The 27,447-nt window shown below is 38.5% G+C and overlaps 1 protein-coding gene across 4 annotated transcripts in view; it reads right to left on the minus strand.

Moving 5' to 3' along the window:
- The window catches only part of VPS13D (vacuolar protein sorting 13 homolog D), a 101,769-nt gene that overhangs the window by 25,659 nt on the left and 48,663 nt on the right, over positions 1-27,447 (minus strand). For all 4 annotated transcript variants that reach the window (XM_063176916.1, XM_063176914.1, XM_063176915.1 and 1 more), the window contains 17 exons: positions 25,760-25,886; positions 25,152-25,294; positions 24,192-24,322; positions 22,723-22,898; positions 22,484-22,607; positions 21,678-21,913; positions 20,814-20,922; positions 20,037-20,197; positions 19,094-19,202; positions 18,151-18,330; positions 17,723-17,842; positions 17,265-17,414; positions 16,965-17,114; positions 16,047-16,143; positions 14,354-14,502; positions 11,665-11,799; positions 11,156-11,323 (listed from right to left, as the gene is read on the minus strand). In XM_063176916.1, coding sequence (XP_063032986.1) covers positions 11,156-11,323; positions 11,665-11,799; positions 14,354-14,502; positions 16,047-16,143; positions 16,965-17,114; positions 17,265-17,414; positions 17,723-17,842; positions 18,151-18,330; positions 19,094-19,202; positions 20,037-20,197; positions 20,814-20,922; positions 21,678-21,913; positions 22,484-22,607; positions 22,723-22,898; positions 24,192-24,322; positions 25,152-25,294; positions 25,760-25,886 — 2,465 coding nt within the window. The remainder of the gene's footprint in view (positions 1-11,155; positions 11,324-11,664; positions 11,800-14,353; positions 14,503-16,046; positions 16,144-16,964; positions 17,115-17,264; positions 17,415-17,722; positions 17,843-18,150; positions 18,331-19,093; positions 19,203-20,036; positions 20,198-20,813; positions 20,923-21,677; positions 21,914-22,483; positions 22,608-22,722; positions 22,899-24,191; positions 24,323-25,151; positions 25,295-25,759; positions 25,887-27,447) is intronic.

Raw genomic sequence — 27,447 nt, forward strand, 5'->3', positions numbered from 1 at the left:
CTGTGTTTAAGGTTAGGGCTTTTTCCTAGAAAAATACTTTGCTTTTGTGGATTAGAGTAGTTGCTATAAAGACTGAAAGGCTCAACAGGTCTTCAAAATTCAAACCTCATTACAGAATCTCTCTCAAGACCTGAAAATGCTTTTTCAAGAACATGTTTTAGAAGTTATAGTAGTGCATGACTGGGCAATCAGCCAGAAGGAATAAACCAATTTATTGATGAGAATAGGTAATCTCTCTTTACAGCTTTCCCCCCACCTGCCCCCACATTTTCCAGCTCCAATACCCCAGCTCTTCCTGTGAATACAATCCGGTCTTTCCTCAAATATCCCTTCCTCCATTACACAGAATCTGACACCTAATTGTCAACAGTAATCCTGTTTATATGTAGACAGAATTTTAATGTAATTGTGTATTTTTCTTAGTAAGGAGGAAAAAGAAAAAAATCCCATGCACATAGTTTAAAAGTCAAACTCCATTAGCTGTAAACCCAAAGTTAAACAGGGACATTTTTGTTTGTGTTATTTAGAAAATAGCACGAAATTATAGATGTAAGCAAAACAATGTAAGGATTTTAACGTAGCAAACGTACCATGAAGTGTTTCCATTCAGCCCTGACTCAGGTGACAAAATCTGAACTCAGCACACGTTAGTTACAAAACATGAACTTCATGGTGAATTTTTGAAGCAGCTCCTTCTCCCCCTCCCCTGGCACTGTTTGTTTCCTGGCCTCATCTAACACAGACTGCAGCCAAACCTTTGTCAGCATCTGCTCCATGAGCAAACCAGGGGGATTCCTCAGTGAGCAGTGAGTGGGTCCCTCCTGAGCCATTTCTTGCTCTGTGGTGCAGAGTTTGCCAGTTAGAGGTGAAATGCCAGGGAAGATAAAAAAGGGGGATGTTCCAGGTATCAGGAAGGGCTACTAGGAAATGGGGCAGCTGTGTGAGGTTTAGACTGGTATTTGAATAAAGGTTCAGACTGTGGGGTCAGAGTTACCCTGACTCCTGATCTGAATCACCCCTACATCCATCCTCATCACCCACTACAGGTGATACCACCTGAGTGAAATAAATACCTGCTGGGGATCACAATTTGACACTGCTTTTTATCAGAAATACTAACCCTGAAATGTTTTTGAAGTCTGTTGCAGTTAATAGGATTGTATCTGCCTATACAATAAGGAAATTAAAGATTTCTAACATTAAAAACCCACAACTAACAAAACACCTGCACAACACCTCCTGCCCTATCTAGGTTATAATTACAGTATTGAACACAAGTTTCTCAGCTGTTAACCCAAGCAAGCATTAGAAATTTAAGGAGTTTAAGTCCAGCTTAAGCTCTGAAGGGAGATTTGAACAAGCTGAAGCACAAAGGCAGACTTACCTTTGCCCCCTGTGAGTTTTGCTTTTAGATGCCTCCTTTGGGGAGTGCAATATCAGCTGCTGAGGTTGAGGGTTTAAAACTTGTGAAAGAGCAGAGATGGTGCCTTATTGAGCTGTTAACCCAATCACACAGCAAATAGGCTCCAGATAAATGAAGGTGACACCAAAAGTGTGACCACCCTTGTCTTCCTCAGCTTTTGTTAATAAGGTGTGACCTGGGAACTTCAAAGCCTACTCAAGACCATGTAAATGCCAACCTAACTAAACACAACAGTCTGTGAACAAACATGAAACTAATCAAGGGACTTGTAAAAACCAGCTCCCTCTTCTCTACCCTAATTTCCATTATTTCTTTGTCTACTTGCTGATGAAAAAGAAAAATAAATATTAGTTACTTGGTAATTTATCTCTGCATTATTCCCATTTCAGATACCCTTTGCCTTGAAACAGAACTGCAACATAATACATTAGTGTCAGCTAAGGGAAGTTACCTGCTTCCAGGGCAAAAGGCTCCTGATGTTTCTGGATGAAACCAATCTGCACAAGGCACATGTAGAAATGGGTATTTTACTTGGCAGCTTGGTCTCTCCAAACAGAGGGGAATAGGAACCTTCCAGACTACTCACTAAAAGCTCTGTCATTTCATGTATTTAAAATATTTCAATTTACCATCAGTATGCATTGTTTGCATTGTTTGCAGTATGCATCTCTCCTTGACAGAAGGAGAACCCCTTCTAAAAGCCCCGGGCAGCTGAGCATTTGTCCACCTCCATTCACAGACACCCCCTGCCTCCTCTCACCCTGTTTGTCCCCAGAGCAGATGGTTCTTCCTGCACTTTCCTTCTCCAGAGGGACACTGATCTTTTCTTCCAGATCTACACTCTAAAGACCCTTGGATCCCTGGTTTTCATCCCACACCAGTCCATGTATGATATGAAGCTACTGACTGACATACAGAGAATAACCCCCACTGCACTTCAGCCTAGCTGCTGGAACATAAAATCCTCCTGAGGAAGGTGAAATCTGACATTTTCCCCAGATCCCAGGACATTGTGCTACTGTGCACACTGTCTTTGGATGAGCAAGCTAAACACTCTCAGCCCTCCACAATCACTGAAGATGTTTCTGCACTTCTGCAAGCCTGGGCCATGCTGGGCTCAGCCTCCTCCTCTGCAGACTCAAGTAAATCAATGATTCATCATTTCTTGTTTTACATTTACACAGTGTCAACAATCAATACCAACCATTCACCAAGATCTGCAAAAGCAGATGAAATACTATCTGTACAAGAGACTGATTTATTCGTGTTTGGGGTTTTGTTTTTCTTTTTAAAGGCACAAAAATTAAGGAAGTTTTACCACAAAAACCTTTTACCACTGACTACATATCCCTTGCTGTTTCAAGCAATAGAAGAAAAACAAAACCACCCATATACAGTGTTTGTGAACCAAAGCTGGTGCCAAACAATTAAGGCTTATGGGGCACAAAAAGAATTCAAAGCAAATGAAAACTCAACTTTGGACTGCTTGTTCCCTCTAAGCCAGATGCATGAAGCACACAGCATGGAAATAAGTTTTAAGTAATCTTTTAAAGTCTTTTTAAGCTCTTGGCAGTGCCTGGTTCTCTAAGGACATCCCAAAAGGATAAATACACAATTATGACCTGAGTCCAAACATTCCATTGTAATTCTAGCATCAGAGAACGGTACATCTACAAATATTATTGACTGAGCAAAGCAGAACATTCCAAGATGAAATGTTAAAGGAGAAAGTGATGAAATTAAATGTAGATCACTTAAAATTTCTGTGCAAACCTCACAATGAACTGTGTTTAAAAAAGGAACCAAAGGGTTTATTTGGTTCTCATCTTTGCTTTGCAGAACTCATTTAGAAAGGAGTTCAATCCTTCATGGTCACTTATGTTGTAGCAATACCATTAAAAATCACCTTTATTCCTACAACTCTGTAACCTGTTAAAGGTATTGTAGAGGAAGCCAATTTTTATGCTGATGTCTGTTTTTATGCTGATATCTGATAAATTACAACAGTTACAAATCAAGCATTTGCCTATGGAGGCAAAAAATCCTCACAATGTACATGTTCCAGGTTAAGGAGACATATGTATATGCTGTTAGGATTTGTGGTTAAAAAAGGTCATCCTCAAATCTTGCTGCTATTCTTTGCAAAGTGCAAAACTCAAAAAGCCCTGCCAGATTCTTGGATATATACACAAGGACTGGGTGCAGTGGGACAGATAAAGTTGTCCAGTAAATTCTGCAGCCTAAATGCCCCTGCTTTTACTGCAATGTCTCAGGATTGATATGTAATATAGTTCTGTGACTTATTATAAAAATAACTTTTAGAGCAGCTACTAGGCTCATCAGTACACACACTGTTACAGATGGAAGCAGTATGTATTCAATTTTACAAATTGGCCATCAGTAGGCACAGACAACAAACAGCTTCCTCGCTTTCTATCACTGTGGTCAATGGTGTGTTATACTGGGACTGAAAAGTAAAATGCCTTTATTTAAAAACATAGCAGGTGTTGGTTTGTCAGGTTTCAAATGAAACTGTTCCCCAAAGTACTTTTGCAATGTCTTTGGTCAGTCTCTTAAGAATTACTTGGGGCAGGGTAGTCTCTAAGAATTACTATTTCAGCAGGGAAGATTGTGAATTTAGTTATATTTATTTACTCCACACTTTTGCACTTTCCTTGACACATCAAGACAGACCAAATGAACTCTTCGATCCAGTCCTAACCAGAAAGGACAGTTCAGGCTGAGCCTCCAAGGCTTTTATAACCCAGCCAAGCTGTGCAGACAGAAACGAGTCCTGGCACTCTGAACAGCACCAACACTCTCTTAATTTAGAAAACACCAAATCAGCAAAAAGCCATAATCAGCTTCTCATTTTCAGAGCAACATAAACTTTGACCCTCTCCAAATTACCGACAACCACCGAGGAGCCGCCGGCTTTTCCCTACCGAACAAACACCATTCCTTGAGATTCCCCACCCCTATTTAATGTCACACCGCCCAAAGCAAAGCAGCTTTAATTAGCTCACATCCCATCGTTAACCCAGCTTCCTAATGCATGCTGACAGGGGCTGCTGGCGGCCCGGGGACCCCCGATGGGCCGGCTGGAGGAGCCCGATGAGCCGGGGGTCCCCGGGGAGCCGCAGCAGCAGCAGCAGCAGCAGCAGCAGCAGCAGCAGCAGCAGCAGCAGCAGCAGCAGGTGCCCGCTGGCAATAGTTTTGTGTTACAAGGGCTTGAATGAGTGATCCCTGCAGGAACCGCCGGCTGTTTTCACAGACACACAAAGGCAGTCAAAAGTCCACAGCGTGAACTTGGAATGACCCCAATTGCGGAGTCACTGGCGGGTTCATCTGGAGGACAACTGTGCTTTATTAAACAACTAATACTCTTAACAGATAATTCCCCTCCCCCCCGGCCTTAACTCTTAGCAAACCTGAAGCTCTTCATGTTTGTTTATTTTTTGGGAATGGAATTATTTGCCTTCCTTCCCCCCCCCTTCCTTAAACCCCTCAATACACTGAAAATCAGAGAAAAAGCCTCAAGAGATCCAATACCTTGAGTTAATAGGTAACAAAAAAGAGAGACCACGTTAGGTTCGGTTTTAACATCATCTTTACCAGCTCTCTTGATTTTGATTTCCAAAAGCATTTCCATCTGCACTAACTGCAGCACTTAGGCTCTTTCCAGACAATTTCTTATTCTGCCACGACCACCTGTGACCACACCTGGGATCTGAAAGAACCTCCTGTTTAAAAACTAACAGGCTTTCCATATTTCTAGATATTTTGAAGGAAAGGCCATGCTAGCACATTAATTGGAGCTGCCATGCTGTGTGTGTGTAAATAGTGAACATCTCTGAGCTGTGTACAGCTTGCCCTTCTCCCCTGCACATACAAACACAATTTTCACTCCTCATGGATACACAGCTAAGGAGCTTCAAGTTTAAGTCTGTACTATTTAATATTCTACTCAATTCTACAACTTTAAATACACAGTAGGGAGGTGCAGTCAGCCATTTATCAACACTGAAATGATGAATTTCAAACCCACACCCCATTTTTTCTCCTTCAGATGCTAATGGTGATATATGGGATAGATGTGCCAGTCTGCCTGACATGTAACCCCTCAAAAACTGCAGGTTAAAACTAAATTTAATTTCATCTCTGATAAATGCTTATTTCCAGTGTCACAGTTTATGACTTGGCAAATCTTTGCATACCTCATTTTAAATTCTCCTTTGCACACTGAGTTCTGCAATGAGTCAGCAAAACAGGAACAGTACATTTTATTTTACAGGAAAATCAGCTGATAAACCCCTTTGAAATGAAGCTCTAGAGCTGGTGTAAAACCTAAAACTCTTTAATCTCTTTTTTTTTCAGTTGTCAATGGTCACCTGTACATTCCTCTGTCCAGCTGTGCATCATGTATGCAGTTGCTGCATTGTTACAGGACTCTCATGGTCAATTGAGCAATTTCTCCTGGGTAAGGCTCATCCAATGTGTAGTTTGCTTTTCAATGGGGTACACTGAGGATATTAAGTCCACTTTAAACCAGTTCTTCCCACAGAATACATGTGTTCAATCTACCTATACCCATTTCTCCACACAAAAATACACTGGAGTAAAGTGTTCACTTTGTGCAAGAAAGGCTGAATTTAAACCAAATTGAGAAGAAAACTTTTAACCTAGATGCTGGCCACACACGTTTTATCCCATGGTACAAAGGAAAACCAGGAAGAAATACTTCAAACTTCTCAAAGATGATCCTTTATCCCAAAACCTCTTTCAAAGATACTAGTTACAGATGCCAGATGTTGTGCACATTAAAACTGACACTTTCCATGGCTTTTGATTGCCACTAATTGGTCATAAAACTTGCTGTCTTTTCAAACTGGCAGGAAATGGGGAAATGGCCTCATCTGTAATATCCCTCATGAACTCAGCATTTCTGCCTGGGAATTTCAATTGCTTTCCACCTCATAATCGACACACTTTGATACTGATTCTCACTGCTCATGTGAAGCTGCAAATCTGTGGATGAAATGCAAGTTAAACTGAAGATGCTCTGCAGTGCCACCTGGACAGGCTGCAGGAGCCTCTATGCTACACCAGGAAAGATAAAGATTACACAGAATAAAACACACAAAAAAGCTACCTTTGGCCCAAACTGTATAAATCACAGCTGGAATAGAAAAAATTACAGTAAATCCCACTATTTCAATGCCTCAACTACCCTTTGTAAGGGCTGACTGCCAGCTTTCCTGAAGGAAAAATAAATTCTGATCTGTAAGGTTGAAGATGACATGGATTCACCTTTATCCAGTGAGACCAACACTAACCACACACATTCTGCTCTCAGGAGTTAAGGAAAAGAGCAAGGAATCAAACAAACACCATGGAAATATAGAGCTGTAGGACTCAGAACCCAAAAACCACCATGACCTTTCTACATCATCATTTGATGATTTTGTTTAAGACTCTTCTGAGGAAAACACCATCATGTATTTCTTTCTCAGGCTTCAGATACAAAGGCTTTTGTTAGAAGCTCCCTGACATGAAAATATTCTTTTATTTTCAGCTACTTCCTTGGCATTTTGATGTTGCTAGAGTTGAACTGCCGTTAGTCCCATGATGGGAGAATGGTAGTTGTTCTTGCTTCTGAATGAAAGAGGAGAGATTGATTAAGTGAACAAAAAACCACTTTAAACAAAAGGGAATCATCAGCTTTGATTGTTTTAGAAACCTTTCTGTCTCTTTTTGGGTAGAGCCTGCTCAAACTGGACCTTCCTTCTGTGCTCTGGTACAGCCACTTCTCATTGTATTTACTGCCAACTTTGTTAAAGTTAACATCCATGCAAGTCAAACACATATTCAAGATTTGTTTTTAAATAATCCCTTTATTACTTCCTCTTTTTTTTCCATTCAGTTATCTTTATCTTCCTGTCACTGCCAACCACTTGAGATTCTGCTTTGATTTATCTTACAAGGAGGGTTAAAACTTCCATTTCCCTTTGTGGTGCTTTCATGGAGGGTTAAAACTTCCATTTCCCTTTGTGGTGCTTTCATGGAGGGTTAAAACTTCCATTTCCCTTTGTGTTGCTTTCATGCTCCTATTCTACAAATGCCTCCAGGCCAAACACTCACCTGGAGCATCTTTTCTACTCAAAGTTTTCTTATCTGGTTCTAACACCTCACTTCTCTTCCTATCTCTGTTAAGCACCTCTGCCATCAGTCTGAACTCACCTGAAATAAACAGATGGAATGAAAGTCCAGGGCAGAAAGGTTCATCAGCCATAAGAGAAAACAGACACTCAAATGCAATTTGCTGCAACTCTGCTCCAGGGAAGTTTTGGAATCTCAGCTGCCTCCTTCTGAAGGAAGCTTGTCTCACAGAACCCTGCATGCTTCCCAAAAGCCAACAGGGAAATGCAGCTCTGACTGATGGCTTACCTTTCCTTAGGAAGCCTAATTAATATAGAAACTTCAAAGTTCAATATGAAACTTAAGCTCTTTCACGAAGTTCATTAAATTCTTTTTCTCAAGAGAAAGAGAGGTACACAACAATTATTTCCATCCTATATCCCGTGACTTAACAGAGTCTTAACAGCTACACTGCTATCTGCTCATAATTCCTAAGATAAGAGAATTTATGGTAGAAAGAAATCAGAGACATTAAATGCAGTATTGACAAGCTCTGAATCTTTTCAATCCTTTACCACCACTGTGTCAGCATAACACCTATTTGCCAGTAATAGATACAACCACACTTATTTTCCATTTGGAGAACACAAGCTACAGAACAGTTTTGTTCAGCTGCTAATTCAGTGTTCAATATTCATTTCTAATTGAAACACATCTGAAACAGGGGAAATTTAGGATTTAGTTCTGTCATGCCTAACGGGGGAAATAAAAAAAGTGTGGATGCCAAGAATGTGAGACATTTCCACGCATATGGCAACTATAGAAGGCTCCATTCAGAGGGAATGTAATTCCCTCTGGTGTCTATATTTAGGATCAAAGAACTTTTTAAAATACAGAACTTGGAATCTCCAAGGGATAAAAACTACAAAACTGTCTGGAGTGAACTTTATTTAACCTAAGGTTTTGTGCCAATTTAAATACACTGCAGCTCTCCACTTGAAAGAAGGCATTACCCACTGCATGCTCTGAAATGCATGGAAAAGCCATTACAGGGATAATCAGCACAACTATAAAATAGAAAAGCAATAAAATGACAAAACCAGATACAACTCCTATAGCTTACTTCTCGATTCACTTGAGCAGTGTTACTTTAAAAACCATGATTACAGTATTACTCTTTGTTTATCTATCTACTCACACCTCAATCGCTAACTCATCTTAAAATCTAGGATAGATTTTTATTTCAGACACTTCATAAGTCAGGTAGTCAGACAACCAAAATGGAGATTTTTTCCAGCCCTCAGTGCCTGTGCAGGACACAGGCTCCTCTAGTTTTGGCTGCTTTAGTTACCAGATCCACAGGATTAGCTGCAAAGACAAGAGGCCTCTGTGGCACAGCTGAATCAGGTGAAAATTTATGCAGTGAAAATATATTTAAAAATACCTTCCTGGAGCACCAACAGCAAGATGAAAACGACCTATTGTTTCAATTTTGTTTCTCTTGACTAACTCAAATTGTTTTTTCTCTCTCTTACATATCCTAGACACACTCATAAGGCACAAAGAAGGCAGAACAGAAAGTAAAAGACAAATTTCTGTGTTGTACTATGAACATAACACACCCCAAACTGAATCTGAAATGCCAATTTTTTATCCTGTGGACATTCCTGGCTTAGTTTTCAAGCAGATTTAAGTGCCTGAAAGCAGTGCAACACATAAGGAAGAATTCAACCTGACTATTTGAGCCTTTTTATCATTGTTTTCTATGCAGCAGAATTAAGATTCAGCCTTTGGAAAGAGGATTAATCAAGGAGCTCCACAATGTACTACTAAGCCTTCTTAAATTATGGACTTCTCTCCTTGTTCCAAAAGGACAAATACATAAACCATGTAGAAAGCTTTGAAAAGGGAACTGTGTGAGACTTGCATCACAGAGCCATTTCTGATATATCAAGGAGAAAGAAAAAAATACCTGGGAAGACAAATAAATAGTACATGGGGTGATTTTCAAAGGTATAAATGGGAAGCAGGCACTCAGCTCCTGTTGAATTTTGAAAGGAGTTCAGCATCCAACTGCCCTTCTGCCTTTGAAAATCTTCCTTCACAAACCCCTTGGTTACAAATGACTCCAAAGTTCAAAGAATGACCTTGCCCTTGTGGGAAACAGAGGAAGGCTCGTGCCTTTTAAAGGAAGATTTATGAGACTGTGGCTGCAGATGTGACTGCAATGAGGAAACACCACTTTATAGAAAGGAAACTCTAAAGAAACACACTCCATTGGGTGGAGTGGATGGGTCACCAGAGAGCACAGCCATGAGGACAAAGCATGGACAGAAGGACTCATCTGCAGACAGATCCAGCTGCCTCCCAGAAGCTCAGCAAGTCTTCTACCAGATTGCTTGGATTTGCAGTGCTGAGATTTACAGGAGATTAAGGCAGGGATATCAACCTAGAATTTTGTTTGAGTTTCTTGAAATTGTGCAAAATAGGCTAATGCTGCAATCTAGGTAATTATGACAGAGAATGTGCACGTCATCTTTGCTCATGGCTCAGCTCTCTGGGTGAGATCCAGCTCTGCACTTGGTGGTGGACTAGGTTTGATAATGATAGTCTTGACCTCTCTGTAATTACACAGGCTCTGCATTTCACATCTTCTGAATTACCTTCTTTCACTAAGGAAGGGAAAAATCAGATTGCCTTGTATACAAATAAGTGGGAAAAGTTATTAAAAGATGAAGCATGACAATACACATAAAATTACCTGTTAGGAAAATGATAAAAATAGAAAGTAAAGAATTTTTACAAAACCAAACTTACCAACATGTCCTTGTGTAAAAAACATATTATTTTAGTTGTATCCATGAAAGGACTCATGCTGACACATCATGTATGTAACAAAACATTTCAACAACATATGTTTGCTAACTATCAAGCACAGCATCAACTATGATCCAAACTACTTTGTGTTTCTGACTTCTGCCTCAGACCATCCCTCTCTTGAGCACTAAATACAGTTATTTTCACTGATATAATTGAATTCCTTCAGCTGTTATCAGGAAGGACAAAAGAATGTTCACCATGCAGAGACTTTGGAAATAAACTACAGATAAATACAAAGCAATCTGGAAATTCTTTGGTTTGTTGCTATGTGGCACAAAACCCCCCAAACCTCAAGTGTCAGCATAATAATTGCTGTTCACATCAGCTTAATCACTTCTCAAAAATAACAGCTAACAACCCCTGCTATACTAAATAACCCCTTAAATGCTCCACCTTTCTCTAGTGCTCTCTCTCTGTGTAGATTATATACATAATTTAACACAGCTTTGTTCATTGGCATGTAGGAGCAAATTATTTCTCCCTTTGGTTAGCTGTTGATTTAACTTGCAAGTATCTGTACAGCAGTAATAGGGCTTTGAGTGCTTCACTGACTCCTGTTATCCCTGGGATGTACAGAAAGCATTTAAGAAAAACAAAATCTACACTTCAAATGCCATTTTTACAAAACACAGATCAAGCAATTCAAGCATGGTCAATAGTTCTATTTGACTTTTTGCCTATTTTTATAGCAAACTTTAATATCACAATTTTTACCTTTGCAGCAGAGTTTGATACTCCATGGGTGACATTTCTGATGAGGCCACCCACATTGCCATACTTTATAAGTCCAGTAACACCTTCTGAAACATCATTCAGCAGGCCCATAGGGTTGCCAAGGAAATCCACAGACCCTAGAATGCTTGCTGCCTGACTCAGAAGCTCCTGGAAAATCAAGAGGAAGAATGAAATATTTCTTAGGAATCACATTTACACCAGCAGGGTTGAGAGGAAAAAAAAAATCCCACCCACAACAGAAGCTTATGCCAACCCAGGTGGGTTTATGAGAGAAATCAACACAGAAATGGAGTAAAATTAACAACAGTTTCATCTTAAAATGCAGAGTATTCTTAGATTTCTTGTGGGATACTACTTCTCCATATTCCAAAGAAACCACACAGCACTAACACTTGATAGTCAGGAAAGGGTTCCCACATCCCTAATGGAGAATTCCTCAACCAAGAGAAGTTCATCCTTTGCCACAACATCATCTCAGCCACACTGACCTCCTGGAAGTGCTTCAGGATGTCATTAATGATGAACTCCTGAGTTTCATAGGGATGGACCCGAGTGAAAGGATCCAGATTAATCACAGCATCTTCAAACCGGATCAGAGGGAAGCCCAGGGTGCTTTTCAATGCCTGAGGAAATAAAAGACATTGCCATTGTAATTCTTCTCTCTGCTTCTCATTCACAGCATCCTTTCAATGGGTAACAAACCAAAATTCTCTGAAGCTGCTGGAGTTCTTAGCACTGCAGTGTGGACACTTTGATACAGAGAGCAATCACTCACAAACCTTCCAGTTCTAAGCTTCTGAGCACTGCATTTCTTCAATAACTCAAGAGTCACTAAATTCCCAATGCAATCTGCTTCCCACACTTGACAGGAATATTTTCAAACCAAAGTATGTCTAAGATTCTACATACAACTTGGCTTTATTGTTCTAATGTTCAATTAAACTCCAACTCTAAACGAATTTTCTTGACAAAACTGGCTATTTTCCACCCTGCTGAACTTCTGTGAAGGGATTAAGTGTCAGGATGAGCTGAAATAACATACATAATTTCCTGTAAGCCTGAGGCTCATTTCTTAACGTTATGTGGTCTAAAGAAATTCTTTAAACTAGCATTTCCCATTATTTTTCAAGGAAGAAAACTAAGATTGTAATTAGTTCATAGGCCATCTGTACTTTGTACAATTTATACATAGAAAACCACAGTTAAAGTAGACAGGCTATACATCCAAACAGAGACACACATAAATAAAATAATTTGGAAAAAATGATAAGAAAACTAAGTTTTCAAGACTGAAAGAGGACCCTTCTTCTTCAGGTCTAGATAATGGCATCTGCACACTCACCAATATCAGACACTGAAGAAGGCAAGAAGCTTCAGGCTGATGTTTTATCTTTGCACATTAACCACCAAAGCTGCCTGCTGTAAGGAACACGAGTTTTTGTGCCATCTGCAGGCAATTAAGGCAAGTTACAGGTCTGAGTTAAGTTTGTGTGTAAGAAAAGAGCTATTTATTTTTTCAGTAAATGGATGGCCAACCAGAATAGTCCTCATTATTCACTTGAGTAGGAAGTAATTTCCTGTTTAACTATCAGATATTATATAAGACAACTTTGTTAATACTGGTACCTAATAAAAATAATCTGTCTACACCAAATTACCAGACAGCCATGTCCAAGCCAGAAACATTAGAGGTAGTTAGAAAAACTTCCACAAAGGCTCTACTGTGATTATTCTCTCCCTCCTACCCTGAACTCTCCTGGGCTACAGAACTGAATTGAACTCTTTCTGTGAAAGTCAATATACAGAATAAGCAGGGACTGTTAGCATTATGTAGAAAAATGTATGTGCTGAGTTTTTTCTTGGGAAAGCTGCCAAGATGGATCCATGTGCAATCCTATACCAAGGGTGGTAGGAATCCAAACAGAACAGTGCACAGTGCTGGGTTCTTAAACACACTCATCACCAGTTCTGCTTCCTCAGCCTGCATTTCAACTAATGCAATTACAAGGGTATTCATGTTGAAGCTGAAGTGCAACTACATATTCAGGACAGGGCTGCTGTTACTGAGCAGTAAGGAACATCACAGCCAAGGAATATTCTAGCTAGGAATATCACAGGCAAGGAATATTACAGCTAGGAATATCACAGCCAAGGAATATTCTAGCTAGGAATATCATAGGCAAGGAATATTACAGCTAGGAATATCACAGCCAAGGAATACCCCAATTAGCTGTTGAATTGTTCCTGGAACAAGGATTCAGTAAAAAGAATACAAGAATGTAGGACTGGTGATTTTCTGGATCATCTTGGTAAGACTCCATGACAAGACATTCATTACACAACACTAAATTTCTTTAGAAGCTTACTCATCATGATGTCCTTAACATCAAAGACAAAAAAGCCCAGTTGGTGTCTCAGTTTTGGTTTTTTTAAAGGCAGCAGCTCAGTTCCTCCACAATGAGGAGGGTTTTTTATGGTTTGGGTGGTTGGTTTTGTTTTAACTCTCCCACCTTGGAGGGAAGTAGTTTATTAGCTCAGAGAGAACTGAATGTTAAATTAATAATTTTTGAAGTGGCAACTGATTGCTGCCACTTGATTGTGTCCAGGAAGGTCCAAACTCAATTTGGGAACATGGGATGAGATTATGTTCTGGCCATAATCTGGAATTCCTAGTTCACTCCCCAGCTGTGCCAGATTTATGACCATATGAAAAAGACCAGACTTCCCACTGATTTTAAGTTCATACTCAATCTCAGTTCACTTGAATTTTCAACTATATTGCACAGTCCTCATGCAAATTCTTCAATTCCAATGAAACATTTTTTGGATGAAAACACTCAGGAGTTGTCCTGTATTTGTATAAGAAGTTGAATAACTCTTTTAAGACAGTAAATTTCCTTTAAGCTCTTTACACTTCCATCATTGTAACTAAGGTCCTTTGTAAAGCAGTGAGTCATTAGGTCTGTGGCTGTGCTTCAATTGAAATTACAAAAATGAAGGACTATTACAGAAGAGACTGGAAATTATGCAAATTACATGTCAGAAGTTGCTGGAACTTTCATTATTTTTAACTTGGATAATGCAAGAGTAAATGGAAACTGAGAGTGTTAATTTTTCCTTCTCTTTACTCTGGGAATTCCACTCTGGGAATTCCACTCTGGGAATGCACTGGTGTACCTTGAGGTCCAAAGGGAGCTTGTTGGAAGTGAAGACACTCAACTTGATTTGAGGCACACTGATTTTCAGATTCTCAAAGTAGTATCGTTTTTGTGCTCCTCCTTGTTCAACAACCTTCTCATGGAGGTTTTCATCGTAATTTTCAACCTCTGCATCCAGACAAAACACAGGAATCAGAACCAATTAAAGATAAATAAATATGGGGTTAGGAATGCATATTCTGTTAAGAGTTAACAATCCTCAGCACAAATAAAAAGTATGTGTGACTGCTGGTGGAGCCAGCAAAATTACTCACGCCTTGTGACACGAAGTTGACCTCTGAGGCTCAAGAATTTTTGTCAGATCTCTCTGCATCTCTAAAACCTGTTATTTGAGCTTTTAATCTCACTTCTAATTTTTCTTTATCAGCACACAGAAACAAGGAGATAACACATGATTATGCAATGTTCCTACTGTGCAGTTGTGCTCTCACAGTCTGTTTTCCCCTCTCTACTCTGTCTGTAATTCCTTACACACTTAACCAGGAATATAATGTACAAAGCAAGCTTTCAAATATTCACTACAAAATATCCAACATGTCTACGTGGAAGACATCCAATAAATCAATTTACATGGAAAGTGGCTCAAATTTGGTTGACATTAATAGGCTCATGTTATTTGTAAGGGTGGTGTGAGGAATCAAGGCAAAGATGAAAGATGACCAAGCCTTATGAACTCTGACTTATGGACAATAAAACATGCTAACTAAAAATAAGAAATTTATTTTTGTTTGAATCTAGGATAACATCAGCAGACAAACTGCAAATAACGTAAAGTAAGTAAGGAAAAAAGAGCAAAAGGAACAGGGTAAATCAGAACAAAGGGGAGATTAGTTAAAAGGCTAAGAGCAAAACTCAAAATGTGTACTTCTTCCTCATCACTAGAGATTTAAGTTTGAAAGTCCTCTGTTATTTTTCCAGAGACAATTCAGAGGATCCTGTGGATTAGCAAAACAGAACACTGGAGCATCATTTGTAGGCTTGGCCCCATTTGGAATCATGCCAAAAATAGTTCTTTTCCTGTGACAGTTATTATGTAACAGTACACAGGCTACTGCATAATAGAAGTGACTTTTTCAATTGCCACTCCAAAACAAACATTTCAGAAAGTTTCCAAAGCAGAGATAAACACTAAAATAGGAGGATTAGAATAGCACCTATGAGATCAGAAGATTGAAAAGGTCTGTCTTGCCTCAGTGAAAGAAAGAAAACTTACATTACAATTAAAACCAGGGGTATGGATGCCACAACAAAGGTCAGACAAAATTTTCTTGCAGTGAAGCAAGAGGAACTGCCCAAGGAACAAATTAACACAGATCCCACTTCTAGCCCTGTGTTAAATAAACAAACTAAACAAGTCACTAAACAAAGTGGCTTGCTAAATTAACAACACAATTTCTTTTATCCCAGTTCAGATGAATCCAGACACAGAGACAGGCTGGACTTGGGCCATCACCTGAGCTCTGCCACAGGCACAACACCATGAGGAGCTTCACAGGGGCCACTGAGGCATTTCCAGCTCTGCTCAAGAGTGAGAGGTTCCTCACAGCCAAGAGTGTGCTGGTGTTTTCTACTTTATACACAAAGATCATGAAACTTCTGTGCATTGTAGAACTGGGCTGTGCAATGTTATACCACACAATGTTATACCACACCTGATTCCGACTGGCCGTAGCCAAAGAAACTCAACAGCTTCAGAAGCAGCTTCTCCTCAATTTGAACTGTGAACTTTCGGGCAGTGATCATCAGATGCTACAGAGATAAACAAGTCTCAGTTTACAGCATTAACACCAGATATATAATCCATGTAAACTATTAAAAAGGATTCTATTTCAATGGATTATTTTCACTGTTATGGATTTGTAGCAAGATTCAACCTTCAAAATGTCTTCGGTAGCTTTCTTCGCTTCAAGTTATCTACTGCTGATGATTATTTCAACTAGTGGTGATTATTTCAATTTTCTGGAAAGCCTTGTGCTTAACTACCTAATCCTAACACTTCAAAATCTTAGCTGCATTTCCAGCACTAAAATCAGCTGCTTTTCAGAACAGAGTTAAAAGACATGGGTGAAGACTCCAAGTGAGAAAATAAGTCTTGACAACCAACTCAGTTTTGCCATCACAGTACATTTATCCACAGTTGGTGGATAAATTTATAACCAATGTTCCCAAATGACTGCAGTGCACAGAACCAGGTTTATGAAGCAAGAATTTATAACCTTGTATTCAACTCCTGAAGAACAAAACATAGATATTCTGGTTGTTCACTGTGCTACAGTTCTCAGGACAGAATAACTGCCTTGAAAAGTAAGGTCACAGACATGGACAGACAGGGGTCTGGACTGATTTGTCACATTTTTAAACATATTTATCACCCTGTTCATCACTCTACTATACCTTTGAACACTGCAAACATGAGGAAGTGGACACTGTGTCCTTTAAGCTTCAGAACTGATTCAACAAAGTGTATTTCACAAAGCACTGAATTCAGATTACAAGTAAAAATTAAGAACAGGAAAGGTCATTAAAGCAAAGTAATACCTATGTTACACAAACAAAACATTGTGGTTTACCTTGTATATATCAGTCAGTGCATTTTTACTGGGAAATTTCATGGCATTGACTTGCACAGCAGGAGCAGGGTCCAGGGGCCCATTCTCAATCCTCCTGGGTGTCAGAAAGAGCATAAAAGGCTGTGTGGTGCCAAGAAGTTGGTTGTCTACCTACACAGTGGACAGAAAATGGCATTGAAACTCCAGTGATATTTAGGAATTAAATCTCAGTCATTGCTCTAAACATTTTTCAAACCTATTATGACTCAAAAAAAACTGAAGACCCATGAATAAATGAATTTATTTCAAAATGGCAAATACCTGTATATCTTGCACACTGAGCTCTAGCACCTGACCAGTTGAGAGCTGAGTGTAGTGGACATTAATGCTGGTGAGGCTTGCAAACACAAGCTCTTCAGGGACTTTGTTGACCAAAGACAATCCTATTCCACCTTCCAGTTTCACAAGCACCTGAGAAAAGAAGGGGAAAAAACCCACCATTAACAAAGCAGCTGAAAAAACCTATGATATCAAATACACATTTCTGCAAGGAAATTATTTTTTGGGGTCACCTGCAGAGAGACTGAGCAGCTCTTGAACAATCAGTCTTAGACTCAGGAGGGTTAAGACATATTAACCCAAATTCTAAGAACAAGAAGCTGTAGCAGGAAAATCTAAAGTTCATAACACAAGGAAAGGTTATTGACCATCATCCCCCTTCTGAAATCTAGAAAGGAAAATTAAAATAAAAAAGACAAGTATTGTTTGTCATATCTTACTTCCAATTCCTGCTCTGTATCTGGATTTTTCAACTTGCGCAGATCTTGGTCTGAAACTGGAAGTTGCTCTCCTTCACTGAATGAACGATCACTTCTACGCTGGTTACAGTTATCAGTTATCTGAAAACAAATAAATTACTACAGTGATCCCTCTCATATATCAATATAATGATAAATAAATTACTACAATGATCCCTTTCATATATATAAATAGCAGCTACATTGCCCTACCTTAGCAAATTATCTTTTTAAAAAATTATGGACAAGGAAACTTCTATACTAACTACTTCTGGTTTATGATATTCCATCCCCTTCATGTCATTATAAAGGCAGCTTTTCATAAGGATTTAAAGATGTAATACTTATAAAGAGTATTTCCAGTATAAGCAAAGAATGTAACTAGATTCTAGTCAATGAAGGACTGTCACCTGCAGAACTCTGGTTGGCCCATCTGGGATGACTCTCACAGCCAGAACTCCTGAGCCAGGCCTCATCTTTTGGTTTGTGAACTGCTGTTCAGGTGGAACTGGCCCCAAAAGTTCAAGAGAGTTTTCAGGACCTAGAACAACTTCAGCTCCATCATGAAGACCTTGCATTCCACCCTTTGCCTGGAGAAAGGAAAAAAAGGAAGGAAAGAAAATTAAGTAATTAAGCAACAGGTAAACGTTTCAGATAACTATTTACATATATTAATTTTAAATGGTATTTTTATTTCCTCTTCTTATTCTTCAGAACTAAAAGAAGATCAGTCCAGCAGCATTTTACTTGATATTACTAAAGTTTCTACTCACTCATGTTTAATTAGTTGGCAGATAAAAGGAGCAGCCAAGATCAATAATTAAGTAATTGATAATGAGGCAGGTAATAGATAATTAAGTGGGAATTAAGTATTCCCACTGCACCTTTAAAACTGAAGCTATCACATCATCAAGGGACATTGGAAAGTCCTTCCTGAAAAGCCTTCCAAAATGATAGGAAGCTTTTAAAAGATGAACTCTGGACTTGTGCATGAGAATGTAAATCCTTACTGAGCCAATCCTGAGTTACTGCTGTCTAAAGACAGCAATACAGAGCTATTTTGGCTGCTTCAAGTAGTAACTTACTACCCTGCAGTAAATGATCAATGCAATATCATGGTACTAACTAAAATACTTTTCTAATTTCTAATTAATAGTGCAAGACCTTTTATTATTTGAAATTAATAAGAACATTCAAATATAAACTTAAAACACAAGGTGCTTGCACAAGTTTGTTTCGCTCCATATTCTGAACTTGTCTCAAAGCTTGTAGCTCCCTTCAATACTAAGCCCAAATGACTGTGATCTACATCAGCAAGAAACAAAACAGGTTTGACACATGATCAGCACTGACCTGGACTACAAGGCCAGGGATGCCACAGGTCAGCTTTCCATCCTGGAAGCTCCATGTCTGGGTGGTGCTGCGCCGCCGGTCCGGCCGTCTCAGCATCAGGGGCTCGTACCTGCAGGGGAAGCCTCAGTGCTCACAGGATGCTCCTCAGAACCTTTACTCTGCACTTGTGTTAATACTGAACATTTATTTTGCCCCAGTTCATTTTCCTAATCTCTCTTTTGAAGTGCTCTGTCAAGAGTCACCTGCTGAAAAGGCATCAGCCACGCTTTTACAAGTATTGCCAAGTCACACAGGTGATGGTGAGATTGTCTAATAAAACCAGACAAAATCCAGCTCCTTCATATTCCTTCAGAACAGTGTCTTTCCATATTCAGAGACTATCAGATCAAGCATGTTTTCAAAGACATTGTTAGAAACCCTCATCAGTTTCCTGAGGAACTGTATTCAATGTATGCATTTCAATGTATGATCTGTATTCAATGTATGGACTGTGTTCAATGTATGTATTTCAATGTATGGACTGTGTTCTATGTATGTATTTCAATGTGTGGACTGTGTTCAATGTATGTATTTCAATGTGTGGACTGTGTTAAATGTATGAACTGTATTCAATGTATGTATTTCAATGTATGGACTGTATTCAGTGTATGTATTTCGATGTATGAACTGTGTTCAATGTATGTATTTCAATGTATGATCTGTATTCAATGTATGTATTTCAATGTATGAACTGTATTCAGTGTATGTATTTCAATGTATGAACTGTATTCAATGTATGAACTGTATTCAATGTATGTATTTCAATGTATGAACTGTATCCAATGTATGTATTTCAATGTATGAACTGTGTTCAGTGTATGTATTTCAATGTATGAACTGTATCCAATGTATGTATTTCAATGTCTGGACTGCATCCAATGTATGCATGCATGTATTTCAATACCTGTTATTAGTGACAGCTGCTAGGCCTGCAATATCCAAAATCATACTGGAGTCCTCAGAGCGAGGGGAAGGTTTGTGGGGGTTGTGAGGAACTGAAGAACCTTCATGGCAAAGCATTCCTGAGTCTGTCATCCTCCAGAGCTGGGATCGCTTTCCTGGCTCCTGTTACAGAAAAATTCAACATTTAAATACAGTACAAAGCAAATATTTTTGTTCTGTTTTGCTATCAGAGGCTCTGAATTATAATTCTTGGAATGTATTGTATATATTTAACTTCAGAGCCCTGAATTAACAATTAGGAACTAGACTGGATAAAGGCTTCTGCTTGATCTCTGATATTCAATGAATACACAACAGCAGCTAGATGAAGAGCTGCATTCAAAAGCTGTTTGTTAATCTCAGCAATATTTAAACACAGTTTCTGTTTCTTAAGAGCACCAGAAATAGATGACTTGGCTTACAACGCTCCCAAAAAGGAAGCACGTCCTACCTTGTAACTTCATGAGAATATCCAACACACAACTACCATATTCTGCTGTCTAGGAGGCATTTACAACCTTCCTTGCCACTTTATTCCAGTTCCCTTTTCTGTTACCTTTACTCCTACAGAAGTCTTATACAGAAGCACCACCACAATTCAAAATAAAATAACCTATCAGTTTGGAGTCCCTTTAAAAATTAGAACTTTTTTTTTATCTTGTCCTACTCTCAGCATTTGATTTTACTTCAGCACATAGCAACAGCATTATTAAAAATAAAGCCAAATGTATTCTGGTACCTTCTTTTTCAGCAAAACTCGTTGAGTCTTTGGAGAAACATCAAGGACAAGCTCTGCATTTGCAGCATCCTTATTTGAAGTAACTGGTCTTACACTTGGCTCCTGTGACCTGGAACCAAGAAAACAGCATCATGTTTGTTCAGCAGCTTCTTCTGTAGCACCAATTAGAGCTGCATCAAAATTCAGCTGGAAGTTTACACTTCCAATACAGTCCATCACACTAACATTTATATTGGGGTTTTTTCCCCTCGTGTTAGGAATTACTATGGCAAGCTGGTAACCTGAGTAAATTCTTAAAAGGGGCTTTGATTTCTCACTGGAACCAGGAACTTCACAGGAAAAACAGATTTATTAAAAAACAGTTTCCTATCTCATTTTGAGGAAAGTAACAAAGCCCTGTATCAACCTCCCAGAGCTGTTTTCAGTAGCATATAAACCAGTGCAAGCTTAACCCTCACAGGCATGTTGTAAATAGGTGACTTGTGGTAAAGTGTCATTTATACACCAAAAAACATTAAGTCCCCAGAGGAGGACCCCAAACATCCCAAATCTTCCAAGACCACATAGTGGGGTCACAGCAGATGCCAGATGCTAAATCCTTCTCACTGTGTGACAGAATATACTGTCAATCTGCACCTCTAAAGCAAAGGCTCTATGTCCAAATGAGATAAAACACACAAAATACTGACAGCCAGACAGTTTCCGAATTTGGCATTTCTTCTGCTAGCTACAAGGTAGACAAAAGTTTAACTCCATGTGAAAAACTTTTGAATGGTAACCATAAAGAGAATAATAATTTGGTATTATTAACTAAAGCTTAATGTGAACATTAAAAGTATTTCCATCAAAGATATCGAGAATTACCCTGAGAAAGTATATGTAGCAGCAATATAGATGAAGTTTTCATAGTAAAGCAGTTTGCTGTCTTGGAAGTCATTCATGCAGCACATAACTTCTGAGGAGCCTGCTCCTTTCACTGTCAGGGTAATGTAGGGAGGCAGGATGGGCTCATCCCATGCATAATCCAGAGAGGTCATGGGCTTCACATCAGTGGACAGCCTGGGCTCCACCACCCCGTGCTGCTTAAACACAACTGGGACCTGCAACAGTCAGCAAAGAGGAGTTTGCTCATGCAGGAATTGTTAATCAAAAAGACTTTTGCTATCATTTGCTTATTCACCAGGAGTTGCTGACTGAAACATGTTCAGATCACTTCTTTTCTTCCCCCCCACCAATAATTTCAATATGCATATTCTTCCATTCAGGTCTCAAGTAAAGAGAGTCTTAAAGGGATGATAAACATCATCTTTGCTTTTATCTATCATCTGTGTGAAATGTCTGCAAAATGTCTGCAGGCCCATGGAGCACCTCAAACCCCGCTAATCTAAATTACAAGATTAGAACAGATTAAATACCATCCCTCTCATTGGTAATACTCTCTTCCTTGTAAGACTTTTAAAGCACCCATGAAAGCCACAATGTTACCACTGTTATTTGAAAAAGATGATGTAGCTGTTACTACCAATTTTTACTACAACTTCAGAAAATTGCAATTACTACAGACAAACACAGACTTTCATTTTATTTCATTACACAAGTTAGTCATCTCCCACTTGTAACAAATATAGAAGAATGACTGTTTTGGTAAAAATGGGGTTTGGTTGTTTTACCTTGGAGAAATTGTCGATGCGGAAAGGCGGCGGCAGCTGGTCGGTGTCGCTGAACGCAACGCGGTACGTGGCTCCTTGAAGGGTGATTTCTACTCTTAAAAAGTAACATTTTCCCAGGGTGTCCCTGAAGCAGATCACAGTACAAGACATGTCAGCTTCTGATCTGCATTATCCGCAGTGTTAAACAGCTGCTTATATCAAAACACAGCAGCTGCAGAGGATTGACAGGTCACAGCTACCTCATATTAATGTGGAACGAATTGTTCTTGTTGACCTCAAAGCCCCCAGACCAAATGCAGTTTGGGACTTCCATCAGCCTCACACACAACAGCTGATCATAATCATTGCGTGGCCAGTGGAACACAACACTGGAACCAGGGAGGGTGGAGATGTAGCCATCAGGATTGGATGCTCCCTAGGAACAGAAATTGGGAAATAATTGGTAAATAATCCCAGCACTGAAAAATCCAGAACAAATTCCAATCACTCTGTGATTAGTATACTATAAATATTTTCTTAGACAATCAAAAAAGATGTCATTAAATTTCAGTATCTTCTTTAGTCTGCTATTAGACATTTCTAGATTAATATTCTTAAGAGTGTTAACTGAAATTTCTCATTGATATGCCTAGGCACTCTGACCTTGAGACATTAATCTGAACACAAACAATTATCTCTGCCTTGTCACTGTTTTAGTTTGTGTCTTATGATCAAATCTCTTAGATGGGTGGATATCCATCACTTTGCTGCCATTTGCCTGTGTTGATTTATAGATGACATCTCAAAGCAATAGTTGTTTTGAGCCGTTCAATGCTTCATAAAATAAAGCAAGAAATTTCACAGTACTCCTGTGCTCTGGTAGTAACTACAACTATTCAATATTTCCTCTAAAATACAAACACAGCCATTCTTTTGTCATGTGGATGCTGCTATTGGAATAATGAGAAAGATCCTCATAACCAGCCAACAATACTTTGAAGAACAATGTCTGCTCTCCTTGGTGGGCAGATGCTGTGACTAAGAACAGTCTTGGGGTAACTTTATGATGCTCATATCCCCATTTGTCTCCTTAGCCCAGAAATAAGTTTTGCACCCTTAAAGACTGGTTCTGAGAGCAAAGAGGGGGGAAGAAGAAGCACACAGTTTGTTTTCAGAAACTGCACTCACTCTTCCACATTCCTCCTCCTGGTTGGCCGTGCATGGACAGACAGTGGGACAGAGCTCTCCTTTGCTTTTAGATAGTTTTTAGCTAACTGAGGCAGAGAAGTTCCCTGGATTGTGTTTTTTCTTTTTCTTTGTAGCTGTTTAAACCTGCTCTGGACTGAACACCCAGAAGAGCACTGGCAGCTCTCACCTATAGCCCACCAGGCTGGGCTTAAGCTGTGGCATTTCCAGCACTGGAGGGACTGATAAGAGACTGAGTGAGCTGAGCTACAGCCCACAGAGGTGCTTTCTGAGTTTGTCATCTCTTTTGGAGCAGCAAGAGCTTTTAATGGCTAGTATTGTTAATTTTTGTGCTGGTGAATGCTTTGCCTATTAAATAAACTGTTTTTTTCCACTTTTCTCCAAGGAAATATTTTCCCAAACCGGCTGAGGAATGAGCCACTGAATCTGCTTTCTAGAGGAACCCCTTTGGAGGTTCTCACCCAGATTTGCCCTAAACCAGGGCAGTACTGTACTAAAAAGTCTCAACCAGGAAGTTTCTTACCTGCCCTCTGGCAAACTCCCGCTGGACAAAGGCCAGTTTGTAGCTTGATTTATTGTCCAACAGGTACCGGGGAGCAAAGGTGACCATGCAGGTGTCAATGTAACGGCCTCTGCCTTTTTTAACATCAATACCTGGTCATAAAAGCAAGGTGAAAATACAGCTATTATTTACAAAAGAAAAAGACAGTCCCACAGTATATTTCAGAGAACATCAGTTCTTTCTTGGGTTCCTGAAATGAAGCCTTTGTGCCATACAACTGCCTTGCACTGGAACATTATTTTATTTTAAACAGTCAATGTAACCTTATGCCATCTGTTACCCTCTATTTCTCAAGTATAACTTAGATACTGAAGACAACTGAAGATAAAAAACCTGAAAACAATTCCCAATCACAAGTTTATCAATGCAAGTAATTATTTAACTTTTAAACATATGAAAAATTCCTTGACAATCACTGCAGAGTAACTTCCAGACTCTCATTTAATTCAAAAGTAAAACCTGCTTGCATTTTATGTACACCAGGAGCAAAAGGAACCCAAAAGCTGCACTCCTGCACATCAGCCCATGCAGGCACCACCAAGCAAAACCCAGAGAAGCAGCACATGGCTGAACAGTTACAGTGCACAGAAACTCAAAATAACCACAGTAATGTCATGGGATTTAGAATTAACATACAGAGGGAAAAAAAACACAGAACCAGACAGAACAGTTTGACAATGTAGTTATTAGCACTCAGTGATGAAATGTAAAATTAAAAATAACTGAAAGCTGATAAGATATAAAAATATGTAGATATAAAAATATTTAGAATACTATATTTGTCCAATGATTTTCTCTGGACCCTCAAAAGCCTTTCAGAAGATACATTTTCCTGCTGCAATTGTTTTGGTTCTTGCGTCACTGCCATTGCATCTCACCAAGAGCTCCACAGGGTATTCCAGGGTTCCCATCACCACCTACCAATGTTATAGATGAGGCCTGGCCTGTTTCCATGCTGGATCACCTTGAGGGCTCTGACACCACTGCCACCATCCAGGGAGAAGCCCTGGCACCAGCCAGGCATGCCATCAGGATGGATTCCCTTTCCAACCCGCATTGTACAACTGAGGGCAAGAAGAAAACACAAAGATTTGGTCATTTAAATGAAGGATCAGGTAACAACACAATGCTGGTGATCAAACACATGCACAGATGGAAAAAGAACATCTATGTCTGGATGTAGAAGCATTTGAAGCCATGATAAATCTTTTACTGAGTGGCTCATTCTGCATTTCTGCCATAAGCCCTTTCAACAAGGAGTCAATGGCCATGTCCTGTAAAAGGCTTGACAATTTCCAGACTGATTAGTCATGATAGCATTTCTGTGTCTTTTATCTTTGAAATAAAAAAAAATTAAAATTTGGAATAAATTGAGACACACCAAAGAATTAGCCAACCAAGGAGCTTTAATAGGAAATGTCTAAGAACCCAGTATGCTCAACACAGTATTAAAAAAAAATAACCATTTCACAGGTCATCTTAATGCTTTCATCTTTGTAAACTCCCTCCTGATTGCCCTTCTTACTTACAAGTTTGGCTGTTCTTTATCAGCATAGCAGAACAGCAGTGGGCTGAGGCTTCTAGCAAGCTCATGCTCCTCAAACTGACCAGCTGCATCTGTTTTTGCATTATCTTGTCTGAAGATAAGTGGCAATCCTTTAAGTAAAAACAGAAGAAAAAAGTGTCAAACTACACATCACCTTTGTAAAAATTAAAATGAGAACTGTAAAAATTTCAAATTAAGGAACCCAAGATATTTTTGTTGTAGTATTTTAGCCATTACTGTGTATGAATTCTCCTTCAAGTTTTTCTTAATCTTCTTAACACTGCTGTTCACAGCTGCCTGTCATGAGACTGGTCTGTGCAGACCTGGAAGTGCCAGTGGAGTTCACACAGACTCACTGCAATTCAGACTGTTGCCTTCTTAAAGCATTTCAGTCTTTGAAAATCACAAATTCTAACAGGGATCTAATCTATACTGATTTATTGAGAGGTACAACAGCTCATATTTGAAAAAACTGTCATGCAGCAACTCAATGTATAAGTTATCTGCTGTAACATGCATCTAACGGTAGCTGCTGGCACTATTAAAAATATAAATTCTTACAACCTTTATTCCTCTTAAGTAGCATTTAAAAGCTTTATTTGGCTTGAGAGCAAATCAAAATACTACAGGAAATCCTTATTTCCCACTTGATGATTACAAGAGAACTTGTTTGTTTTGTTGATTAACCAATATGGAGCTGAAATGAGTATTTGAAGCCGTGCTAAATCTTCTACTGATAAATTATATAATGATAATATAAAGATAGTGATATAAATAATGTATATAATAAATATAAACAAATAAAATAAATAATATATAATAAATAAATAATGTTAATGATACTATAATGATAAATACTTACATGACAAATCGTTATATTTATATTAAAAATATATATTCTTAAAACCTTTATTTCTCTTAAGTAGCATTTAAAAGCTTTATTTGGCTGGAAAGCAAATCAAAATACTACAGGAAATATAGAATATATATAACAGATTATATATTCTATATATATATAATAGAAATATATATATATATATATCTCCTTATTTTCCACGTGATGATTGCAAGAGAACTTGCCTGTTTTGCTGATTAACTAATATGGAGCTGAAGTTAGTATTTGAAGCCATGAAAAATCTCTTAATGATAAATGATATAATGATAATATAATGATAGTGATATAAATAATATATAAACAATAAATAATAAATTAATAAGATATATAAATAAATAATGTTAATGATAGTATAATGATAAATACTTACGTGAAAAATCTCTCATTTATATTTATATTAATAATATAAATTCTTACAACCCTTATTCCTCTTAAGTAGCATTTAAGAGGAATAAAGGTTGTAAGAATTTGGGTAGAAAGCAAATCAAAATACTCCAGGAAATCCTTATTTCCCATGTGATGATTACAAGACAATGTGTCTGTTTTGTTGATTAACCTCAAGTATTAACTTCAAATACTCATTTCAGCTCCATTAACCACTATGGAGCTGAAATGAGTATTTGAAGCCATGATAAATCTCTTACTAATAAATGATATAATGATAATATTATGATAGTGACACAAATAATAGATATATAAATAATAAACAAATATATAAAACATATAATAAATAATAAATAAATAAATAAATAATGATAGTTATAGTAAAATGATAA

The sequence above is a fragment of the Melospiza melodia genome, chromosome 26, assembly GCF_035770615.1.
Source record: "Melospiza melodia melodia isolate bMelMel2 chromosome 26, bMelMel2.pri, whole genome shotgun sequence".
Taxonomy (NCBI): domain Eukaryota; kingdom Metazoa; phylum Chordata; class Aves; order Passeriformes; family Passerellidae; genus Melospiza; species Melospiza melodia.